We start from the raw sequence: 11,256 nt of genomic DNA on the forward strand, positions 1-11,256 counted from the left end.
AATTCCCTTTCAGTAGTGTGTGTGTGTGTGTGTGTGTGTGGGGGGGGGGGGGGGGGGGGGTGTTCATGTGTTACGTTACCTTCGTGTGCACTTTGGCCCACCCCAATCACAGCGGCACGCTCCAAACCTCCTCGCGTGGATTGTTTTCTTTCACATCCACGGACTGACAGGGAATGTTTACACACAAACACCATTATTGTTGATATATTCTGTGATTGCTGGACCACAATGAACAACTCAAACCACTGCATTGTTGAGGTTTTGATGATAGCAGATATATGACTCTTCACTTGGCCTCCGTGCGTGCACGTCGAGCGTTTTTATTGGGATTAAAATGACAGCAGTGTTTACATCAGTTGGCAAGCTGTGTTAGATTTTCCAGTGTTTTTCGTAGGAGTCCAAACAGGTGCTTGCCAACATGACCGAGAACAGAAGGCTCCCATTTAGGGCACTTTTTCACAGGTACAATACTGACATCTTATGGTCATACGCTGGTGGTGCATATAATCACTATTGGTGAACAGTAATGAAGCGCTTTTTCCAACTTTTATAACAAGGCGATGAAATGGCGACACCCCGTGGCACCATTGAGTTACTACTTACAAGGCCATCAAGTGTTAATTATATATAGACGCACTGTCGTCGTTTCGCCACAAGAGGGCGCAATAGACAAGTCAATAATAAGAACATTGCCCAGCGTTTGTTACAATTGATATAAAATGACTTTCCAGATGCTGATTTTACACAATACAGTGAACTCGAGCTTCAGCATCCACATATTCACCTATTTGTGGATTTCTTTTCTTTTTTTTTCAGATTGTTTCATTGATGTAAATATTTTTGCATTTTTGCAAGTCAAATGAGTGTGGCTGCCACATTTCTTTATTGGTACAAGCATATTGAAGTGCCTGGTGGGATGTTCTTTGTCGAGCAACACATGACACCGCACAGCACTCATGTGTCTTGATGCTATCCCACTGTCATCCATCATCTACTCTGGTCACATGACCTCAGGCATGGTTTAAAGATGGGTGACATCATCCTCAGCTATCATTTGTGTCCCTCCCATCCCCCTGGGACTCAGTCGAAATTCAAACATTCACAATGGGATGAGTTTAGAAATAGATGGCCCACACAATTGAATAGTGTTGCTAAATATAAAACATTGAGCTAATTTGGTACGCAGTGTTACTACTAGCTATTGTATCCTAATATATATATATAAATAAAATGAATATAGACTACACATAATAACTACAGGATTCACACCTGTAGTGTGAAGGACAGCTGATAAAGAAGATACAGGTGCAGCACCGCCCTGTGACCCCAATGCTGGTTTAACCTCTGCACCCCCCCTTCACTCCCAGTAGTGTCCAGACTTCTTTGAACGGCAGCTGCACTGTGTTTGTTGTCCCTGCCGGCATATGACTTGACAGCTGCTGTCACTCGGAGGCTTCCCACCCTACACTGGGAAAGACCACCCTCTGCATGGGGGTCTAACTCGGGCGTCAATGCTCTTCTCAAGGGTGTCACATTTTACAACATGGGATTTAGATGAAGAAGCATACAGCATTGTCTGGACAGCCAGCAACGAATCTGGTGAGTTGTCTGGAAAACGAACAGTCATTTTGAAGGAAATGGCTCCCCTCAATCACAAACGTAATATAAATAAATTGTGTTTCTGATTAAAAAGACTTAAAAACTCACAAAACAATTGGATACAAAATGTTTTTATTGGATAATTTTATACTTTTATATTTTATACGTTTTGTGCAAAAACTAAGGTCAATTCTATGCTTTTTGTAGGATTTTCTTCAAGTTTTATTCTCTAGTCAACGGATCCAATAGGTTGTTCGTTGAATCGGATTTCTTACAACTTTGTAGGATGTAAGTGTAAAAAATTGTGTTTTTTTCTGTCATAGCGGAACTCTTCAAAAATAGAAAATAAAACATACATCCATTTTAAACTTAAGATTTAAAGATGATGTCCTCTTCTCATCATGTTGAGCATCGTCTTGCTCCTCTTCGTCCTTGCTCCTTTTTCTTTTTTCCTTTTTTAAATTTCACGTGCAGCGAGTTCCCGCCTCACTCAGACATGCTGTCGCCAGTGGCGTGACGTCATGTGCAGCAAGCGCCTCCGCGCCCCCGAGAGAAACTAGTTCCCCTCAACTCCCTGCAGTGAACTCCCAAGAAGTACGTTTTTCTTTTATCACCAAGCATCATTTCAAAAAATAACTTTCACTTTTTAAAAATAATTTTTATCTGCTGATGCACCCCATCCGCTGCATTTTGACCTTTCACAAAGACAATAAGATATTTTTGATGCACACAGGACAACCATTAATAATAATGTTAAGTTATATTATATTTGATTGAGGAAAACAATAACAAATAAGTTGAGAAAATGTACACGTCTGCCTTGATTTGGCTCATTTCCAAGGCAGGCGGACAAATCCAGGCTCCCCTACCCAGGCTGATTTTCTTGCATTTGCCTGCATTATTAATGAGATGCTTTGAAATGTCCTGTCTTGATAGCGAAGGATTATTATCCAGACTTGATGACAATCCAGTGAATGTGAATATGAATATGAATAAAGAAGACTGTTCTTTGCATATATTTAAACTCTCACACTTGTCAACACGTTTTTACAAATTGTGACAGACATCCTGCATCAAAACTGTGACTGGATCAATCATAATTGAAATTTCATATTCTACTCATCCAGCCCATTGAATGCCCATTGAAAGACAGTTAAGATCATAAAAAGATTATGCACATCACATATCAATTTTAGGAATGCTCTTTGCATTGTTTTTATTCCAATGTGAGCTCGAAAATGAGTGAAAACATGAGACAACCACATGCGCATCCCACATTTAAATTTATGTTTTGAAAACGGTGACTAACCGCGAAAAAGGGAGGAGTGAAAAGACTCCAAAACAGGGCCAACCACTTAAAACTTGGCCACAAGACAGAGCCACAGTTGCATAACTTGCACGATGTGAATGAATGAGACGACGACAAGCTTTCGAGTTGCGTATGGAAAAAAAGTAGGTCTTGTTATTGTCGGAGGCGGCCCGGCGGCGTGATACTGGCACCGGGGCGGAGGGTGATGAGGCCCCGCGACTGGCTGACGCCAGGCCGAATCACGCCGCCGCGAGGAGCTCCTTCGAGTGGAGGAGACGATAAGCCCGCCGCATCAACACTGGCACAAGGTAACGTCAACTTTCTTTCAAATGCTTTTGTGCTAACTTCAAATCTTCGTCTTTTTCGCTCTTCTCTTTTCCCCGTCGTTTGTGCTGCGATTGTGTACGAGAGTAGAGCGTTAACGGTTCCCACTCGAAACTTTTCCCTCTTCCCCGCCTCCATAGTTGCACGTTTATCCCCATTTTAAAGTCAATTAAAGTGACATTTTGATACAGTAACATCGATAACAGCGAGTCTTCTACTGTGTGTAAAGTCACTTGAGTACCTCCCAGCAACACTCCAATGTATCAAAAAAACTCAAGTCAGCTCACACGGTATTTACTTTTAGTTTTACACTTATAACCTTTCTAGACAGGTTGATTTAATTACCTATATAACGCACGTCTGTGGCTTATTTATGATTGGAAATCCTTATTTATGGAATCGCAAACCCTTTTAGCGTAGACAAAATGGATTCTCACGTGAAAAGTAATCAATCATTATGATTCATATACAAAATGGATGGCAACATGGATCATTGTCAAATCTATCTATCTATCTATCTATCTATCTATCTATCTATCTATCTATCTATCTATCTATCTATCTATCTATCTATCTATCTATCTATCTATCTATCTATCAAATCTGTCTATCAAATCTGTCTATCTGTCTGTCTGTGATAAAAAAGATTCAATTTTGTGCCATTTTCTGGGATGAATTGGACTTTGGCGCACATTTTTTATACACGTCCATGCTTGTGCGTGTTCATCATGTGTCAGGGAATTAGTGTGCGAGCACTGACATCATTGAAGGTGACATATCAGATTACTGAAAGAACCTACATTTTGACCTTCCATCACCGAATCGTTGTCCTTTGTGGTCGAAATCGCATTCAATTGTCTTGGAATAACTAAAACGAAATATTTGGAAATGTACTCCAATGCGAATGTAGGTTTGTGGCATTCTGGCATGGAGCGAGGCAGTCGCAACATTTGCTAGACGATATTGTACGCCGGCGGCCATGTGTCGCGTTGAGGTGTCCTTCCTAAGGATGCTAACTCCCGTGACCAGTGCCAAGCGTGGTCGGAATAGCTGGCTTGATAAACACCGACGTCGTGTCGTAGAGTTTTGTGGGTTGATCCCAACGTCGATGTTGATAATGTTCTGATCATTATTAGGATAGTTTTCCTAATGTGTGAAAAATGACTTATTTTAGTTCTACTTTTTATTTTAGAGGTGTATCTACATGCATTCGCCGCACGACGCTGCCCCCAAGAGGCCAAGGCGAACACAGCAGAAACAGCAGGTATTGATTTGAATTTATTCATCTTCATTGCTATTATTTTAATATATTCTTATTTTACTTGTAACTGATTCATTATCTGGTTTTTCTTTGTAAGTTTGGCACTGAGTTTTGAAATCAAGGAATGATTATTTTTATTAATCGTAATTTCAATATCAATCGATTATTTTCCACAATCGCCCAGCTGTAGTTCGAAGGATCTTTGTGGCCGAGATCAGTAGCGATCCCCGCTTAGCGCGTAAGATGTGTGTCATTACTGTCACTTTTGCTTAACGCCGACATAAAAGCTGTTCTGCCGCCATCGCTCTCTCTTCCTGCACTCCGGTGACCCCCTTAAGCGGGGGGCTAATGGATGCCCAGTCCAGGACCCAGCTGATAAATAATGTAGCTTCTTTATAATGCGCCTCCCCTTCCTCCTCCTTTCTTGGAGGACGGCTGGAGAGCATCATTAGTGCCTCATCGTCCCGCGCAGAGCCGGGCCTAAATTGATTAGCGGACACTGGAGCGGCGCAAAGCGATCCTCGGGGCTCGTGCGCCGCTCCGAATGCGCCGCCCGTGTTGCTGTTGCCAATGTCGGAGTGTATTTTACGAGGCTGTGGCGTAAACGTAAACTTTTATAAGGAAGGCCATGGCTGCCGTTGGCATGTGCGTAACATTTACTCACATGCCGCAGGCAAACCTGAGCGATTTAATTGACAGTATGCTAATTGTTGTGGTTGTGGTTTGGAGTCAGTTTTGGCTCCACAACCTGTATGCATTTAGTGGAACAGCTCCTGTATGAGTTTGAGGTACCAGAGGAAAGAAAAGCAAAAAGCAGTTTGTTTTTGCTCTGTTAAACGCTCTGCAGCAAATGACCAAGCGCACTTTTCTAAAAATAGAACAGGAGGAAAATGCCCTATTTACATTTCGAATGGCTCTCAGATAACACTGGCGAACACATATCAGGGCCTGCAAGAGACCGAGGGCGGGTGGAGATGTATGGGGCGGCCAGCTGCAGCGGCAACACAATAGAGGACGCGGAAGTGTGCTGCAGATGTTACACTGCGGCCCTTTGTTGGAATCTTCAAACGTGCGCAGAAACAAATGTGCTTACCTCAGCACTTTTTTTTTTTTTTGCCACCGTCCCATAGGGTTAAAAGCGCCACTTTGTAAGTCACTTGATTGTTGGACAGAGTTGCTTATTCTGTGTATTAAGAGGAATGCTGGAAATGTCTACGTTTTACTGTATCGCTTGTGAAGTTTAGCAACAACGCTAAGTCATTCTTACAAAATTACGTGGCCCCCCCACACAGGTCACCCCGCACCTGTGGGAAAAAAAGCTGCAATGCTCAGCAAAACGTTGTGATGGTGCTGACAGACACGCAGACACAACCACGGCATCTGTTTCCTGTTGCTCCACCCGCGGCGGTGCTGATAGTCTCGTCCCACACGGCCCGCGAGCAATTTCTTTCCCCGACTTTTCCCAACACGTTCGGCATCTGTTCAGAATCGGCTTGAGGCACAAAAACACCCTTGACGCACATTCTCCTTGCGAGTTTGCGCAGACAAGACAGTCATTTCGGAAGCCGAGCTAAACGTAGCTCCAACGTTCCTGTCAGGATGGTCGTTATTTTAGCAAGTGACCAACACACCCTGTAAAAAGCACCTGCTCCCGCCCTATTTAACCCCCCCACGTTTGTCATTACCGCCTCGTCTACACGCGTGCCGCCCGACAAAGATAGCAATCGGAATTTAATCCCATAATCTGACGGGACCGAGAATAACTAAGGGGGCATTCTTAATCATCCTGCCGGTGGGAAATACAATATAGCCCCGGCTTTACTGTCAGTGATGCGCTGTGAGCCGTGAGTCACTCGCTGCGCATTTATCAACACGCTTGCGGTGGCAGAAAATGTAAAAAGATGACAAAGAGCTTCACACCGTCTTCTCTTTTAAGAGCTGTGGTCTTTGCCCACCCCCCGTCCGCCCCCTCCTTCGCTAGCGAATGGCTCCTCCGAGAGTCAAACGAATGGACAGATTTAACCGCGCGCTTCCTCCTTATTGTCCTACTCGGGCCGAGTGTTTGCCGGTCGGCGGTGGGGTCGCTCATATTTTCCTCGGCGGGCCGCTCGCTGGACTTCCTTTGATAGTTCCGAAGCATTCTTTTGCTATCTCAATGAGATACAGTAGAAGCGAAAAAATTTGGCCTTCACCCAAAATAACTCGAGTCAGTCGGTTGAAAAAGAATCCACGTGGCATATTTGCAGCTGTCGCTCACAAGATTTCGACGTGGTGTCGCCATCCGTTCATAGTCGATACACCATTTTAAGATACTGATCTCCATGATGTGTTCTTGCAGAAAATCTGAGGACTATCTCCCCCAGTGATACTCTCCTGAAGGATCTCTCCCTCCCCCTGCCGCTCCACCCGGAGAAGGCGGGCGCGAGGGCCGCCCCCCGTCCATCATGAACGTCACTTCGCTCTTCTCCTTCACCAGCCCGGCCGTCAAGCGCCTGCTGGGCTGGAAGCAAGGCGACGAGGAGGAGAAGTGGGCCGAGAAGGCGGTGGACGCCCTGGTGAAGAAGCTGAAGAAGAAAAAGGGCGCCATGGAGGAGCTGGAGCGGGCGCTCAGCTGCCCCGGTCAGCCCAGCAGCTGCGTCACCATCCCCCGCTCCCTGGACGGCCGGCTGCAGGTGTCCCACAGGAAAGGGCTACCTCACGTCATCTACTGCCGCGTGTGGCGCTGGCCCGACCTGCAGTCCCACCACGAGCTCAAGGCGCTGGAGTGCTGCGAGTATCCCTTCGGCTCCAAGCAGAAGGACGTCTGCATCAACCCGTATCACTACAAACGGGTGGACAGCCCAGGTCAGTACGCTCAAACTCACTTTTGGGAACGAGTGACGCGTGCATATAGCGGGCTGGCTGCTAGCAAGCGCCAAGCGCTCAACTCTGTGTCCCAGTTTGGACACAGGGGAGAATTATGTAGATGTCAAGAAGATGGAGTTTGGTGGATTAACAAGTGGCAAAATGGCTGCTTCTCATCTTCTTCCAGTAAATCTGCCGTTTCATTCACTCTAATAGCTTTAGCGTATGTTGAGTTTCCAAACTCGCCTTGGTTAACCTTAGCCGCATTCTTTTGTTTCGATAATTGGCCTTATCTGTGTGATAAATCAAACCTTGTTTGATCCTTGAACACAAACATAGGGTTGTGTATTTTTTTTTTTTCCTTCTCCTTCTGGAGAATGCTTGGAGCGGAAAGTCCACCACCGTCGCCGGACAATTGCAGGAAAGACTTGCAGCCTACCTCGCACACTTTTTGTTTTAGCAGCAGACGCCGTTCAAACCCACAGCCACCTGTGTGTCCACATGACCCCCCCCCACACACACAATCAATTTGCACTATTCCGCATCAGCTGTTGACCAGTCAATTTTCAAGAGCTCACGTCCCGTCACAACTGCGTTGACCGTTTTGTCTGCAGTGCTGCCCCCCGTATTGGTACCGCGCAACAGCGAGTTCAACGCCAAGCACACGATGCTGCCTCGCTTCCGCAACCCACTGCAGCAGAACGAGCCGCACATGCCCCAGAACGCCACCTTCCCCGAGTCCTTCGCTCAGGCCAACCCGGTGCCCTTCCCCCACTCGCCCGGAAACAGCAGCAACGCCACTTTCCCGCATTCGCCGTCCAGCTCCGACCCCGGCAGCCCCTTTCAGATGCCGGGTGAGTCCTTCGCCGCCGCTTTGCCTCCTTTCCCTCCTTTCCCTCCACATGGCATCTAATTTTTTTTTTTTTTTGCCTCCGCCGCAGAGACACCTCCTCCTGCCTACATGCCCCCAGAGGAGCAGATGACTCAAGACTGCCCCCTGCCAATGGACACCAACCTCTTGGCGCCACCTTTGCCGATCGAGGCTAACAACCGGGGAGGTGATTGTAGCCACAACAACATCAAAAGTTGTCATTTCATTTGTTTTATTTAGTTAGGGTTGGATCGTTTTTCTTCCAAAATGCAAAAAGTACTAACTCAAGTCACTCAAAAACGTTATTTTGAAAACAATTTCAAAACAATTGACAAAAACAATCCACAGACTTTCAAGTACATTAAGTGCAGTGCATAACACTTCTTCTGACGTTAGATGAGTCACAAGTCGTCTTTGTTTTGTTCCAAAAGCGTGCCTGCGCATGACCTCTGCTCGTGTTCCCCGCAGTGGATGTGCAGCCCGTAGCCTACGAGGAGCCCAAGCACTGGTGCTCCATCGTTTACTACGAGCTCAACAACCGCGTCGGCGAGGCCTTCCAGGCCTCGTCCACCAGCGTGCTGGTCGACGGCTTCACCGATCCCTCCAACAACCGCAACCGCTTTTGCCTGGGTCTGCTCTCCAACGTCAACCGCAACTCCACCATCGAGAACACCAGGCGGCACATCGGCAAAGGTGCGGGACCCAAAATGCCGCTCCAGCGGCCGTCATGAGACCAAATCCATCAATTTAACCGCTCTGATTCCCGCGCACCGCTCAGGCGTCCACTTGTACTACGTCGGCGGCGAGGTCTACGCCGAGTGCCTGAGCGACAGCAGCATCTTCGTCCAGAGCCGCAACTGCAACTTCCACCACGGCTTCCATCCCACCACCGTCTGCAAGATCCCCAGCGGCTGCAGCCTGAAGATCTTCAACAACCAGGAGTTCGCCGAGCTGCTGGCCCAGTCGGTCAACCACGGCTTCGAGGCTGTCTACGAGCTCACCAAGATGTGCACCATCCGCATGAGCTTCGTCAAGGTCGGTACTCATGCGCAAAAATAATCATATTGCCAGGAAGTCAGTCAATGAAAGAGAATCTAATACGTTTCAGGGCTGGGGTGCCGAGTATCACCGCCAGGATGTGACCAGCACCCCCTGCTGGATCGAAATCCACCTCCACGGTCCCCTGCAGTGGTTGGACAAGGTGTTAACGCAGATGGGCTCCCCCCACAACCCCATATCGTCCGTGTCCTAGACCTTCCTCGGGGTCAGCCCGGCCGTTTTCGCCCAGGTGGCAAGACGAGCAGATCCCAGACCAGTCGACGGCCCATTGCCTCGCTTCGATAAACTGTCTGATTGAAGCGCAAGCGGCTGATCTGGGATCTGCCGAGGAGGCCGGTTGTCTCCCTGGGTTTTCTACTTGAAGGACTTGTGGGCACATAACCCAAACTGGGAGAGGAGTGAGCAGAGAGAGCATCATGCAACTGGAAGAAACTTGATCTTTGTGACCAACACTAATAATCCAAGCGTCACACTCTTTCTTGGTGAACGCAGGCGTCCTCCCCAAACTCGTCTCCTTTTTTTTCTCGTCGTTGCTTGCATGCCCCCGTACACGTATTCCCTCCTTTTCCAAGCGGTTAACGCCAAGCTCGGCTTTGCCGTTTGTCAAGTTGTGACAGTTGCGGTATGACGCCCTGACGAAATGCTGGATTCCCTCCACAGCTGCCGTTTGTTCCTGTTAAAGACAAGTTGCGCAACGTGGACAAAGGCTCCACGTGCACTATGTTGTACCGTATGATTTTTGTTAACGGCTAAGGACAAACGTGAAAACGGATGCGGGCGAGAGTGAAGACTTCAAGTTTCGCTGTTTCGTCCACAGGTACATTTGAACGCGTAAGAATAGTTAAGTAGTGTAAATTAAGCGCTAGTAGTGTGCGTAAACAGATTCTGACGCTGGCTCAATACCGAAAATGCCGTCCATACTTCTTCGTTCAACCAAAATGCTCTTTTACACGGAGGTTCCGTCAAAGCCTGGCATTCACCCTCCTTTGCCTTTCACACAGAACCCAGCCAAGCAGGTTATGGCTGACACACACCAACCGGACAAATGCAAAATTTTGGACAGCTACAATTGCTCTCTTCACAAAAAGGCCAGCTCAGGATTTACTGCTCCTAAACTGAACCGTCCTGCATGGTGGAACTGCGTTTCCATACACGCGTTGTTACAAGCATTTAATTTTGTGCGACATTCCAGGTCACTGGAATTGCAGTCGGACACTACAGTGCAAAGACATTGATGTAGAATTTCCTTCTGTCGTGTAAGGAGACTCAAAGGATAACCAGTGTGAAATTTCAAGCATTTCCTCAAGAGAATATTAGGGACATTTGGGGGGGGGGGGGGCATTGCACGAAAAAGGCATTTCCGCTATTAAGTAAATGTTGCTCATGTTTTATTCTTGTGGTTTCCCCCCATGGACTTAGGTTTAAATAGTGTTTCTAGATATCTTCATCTTTAGACAATGGTGCTGTGTTGTCTGGTTTGGCCACGCGTAGTTTGGTTAGTGTATTACTAGACGGCGCATTGACGTGGCCAAGCGTGTACTGTATTCAACAAAACTAAAGACACATCATGGATGACTGTTACATGAAAATATTCGAATTGAAATCATTTCACAAAAGGCCCACCCATATCATTTTTTTTTTTAAATAAAATATGCTGTTCTTACTTTCTTTGATAGGTGTTGTACTCCATACATTCTTGTTGTTGTTTTTGTCCGCACTTTTCACATGTTGCCTCTTCTTTTTATGTTGCTGTTTTTCCACTTTTTTGGCCTGGTCAAACTCCCAGAAAAGCAGTTTTATTCCATGAATATCAAGACTCTACTGGAGTATTAAAATAAGTGTGTTTCAGTGCTTAGTATTGTCTTTATTTATGTATCAATATATGTATATTGTACAATATACGTATATTGAGTCCAAAAGAAAAATGGGCCTCTGCTGCCATCTATTGGTGTAAAATGTCACCGTTTATCAATTTTGCTGTGAGGCGGA

The 11,256-nt window shown here is 46.5% G+C and overlaps 1 protein-coding gene across 2 annotated transcripts; it reads left to right on the forward strand.

The window, feature by feature from the left end:
• Positions 1-3,085: 3,085 nt before the first annotated feature.
• On the forward strand, positions 3,086-11,104 carry smad1 (SMAD family member 1). 2 transcript variants are annotated; one of them, XM_085912543.1, is made up of 8 exons: positions 3,086-3,216; positions 4,425-4,496; positions 6,832-7,337; positions 7,952-8,191; positions 8,279-8,395; positions 8,677-8,901; positions 8,987-9,243; positions 9,317-11,104. In XM_085912543.1, exons 3-8 carry the CDS (start codon positions 6,938-6,940, stop codon positions 9,458-9,460), a joined length of 1,383 nt encoding a protein of 460 aa, XP_085768669.1. In that variant the 5' UTR covers positions 3,086-3,216; positions 4,425-4,496; positions 6,832-6,937; the 3' UTR covers positions 9,461-11,104. The 2 variants fall into 2 exon arrangements, with proteins under 2 accessions (XP_085768669.1, XP_085768670.1); XM_085912544.1 differs by lacking the exon at positions 3,086-3,216 and adding an exon at positions 3,259-3,522.
• Positions 11,105-11,256: the final 152 nt, after the last annotated feature.

The sequence above is a fragment of the Syngnathus leptorhynchus genome, chromosome 5 (assembly GCF_054491065.1).
Source record: "Syngnathus leptorhynchus isolate UIUO chromosome 5, UIUO_Slep, whole genome shotgun sequence".
NCBI classification, from domain to species: domain Eukaryota; kingdom Metazoa; phylum Chordata; class Actinopteri; order Syngnathiformes; family Syngnathidae; genus Syngnathus; species Syngnathus leptorhynchus.

Bases quoted from the DNA above. Each gene is read 5' to 3' on its own strand.
- smad1 (XM_085912543.1), top strand. From the start codon at position 6,938: ATGAACGTCACTTCGCTCTTCTCCTTCACCAGCCCGGCCGTCAAGCGC. The intron at 8,192-8,278 runs GTGAGTCCTTCG...CCTCCGCCGCAG, and splicing joins CAGCCCCTTTCAGATGCCGG to AGACACCTCCTCCTGCCTAC. The intron at 8,396-8,676 runs GTGATTGTAGCC...TGTTCCCCGCAG, and splicing joins CGAGGCTAACAACCGGGGAG to TGGATGTGCAGCCCGTAGCC.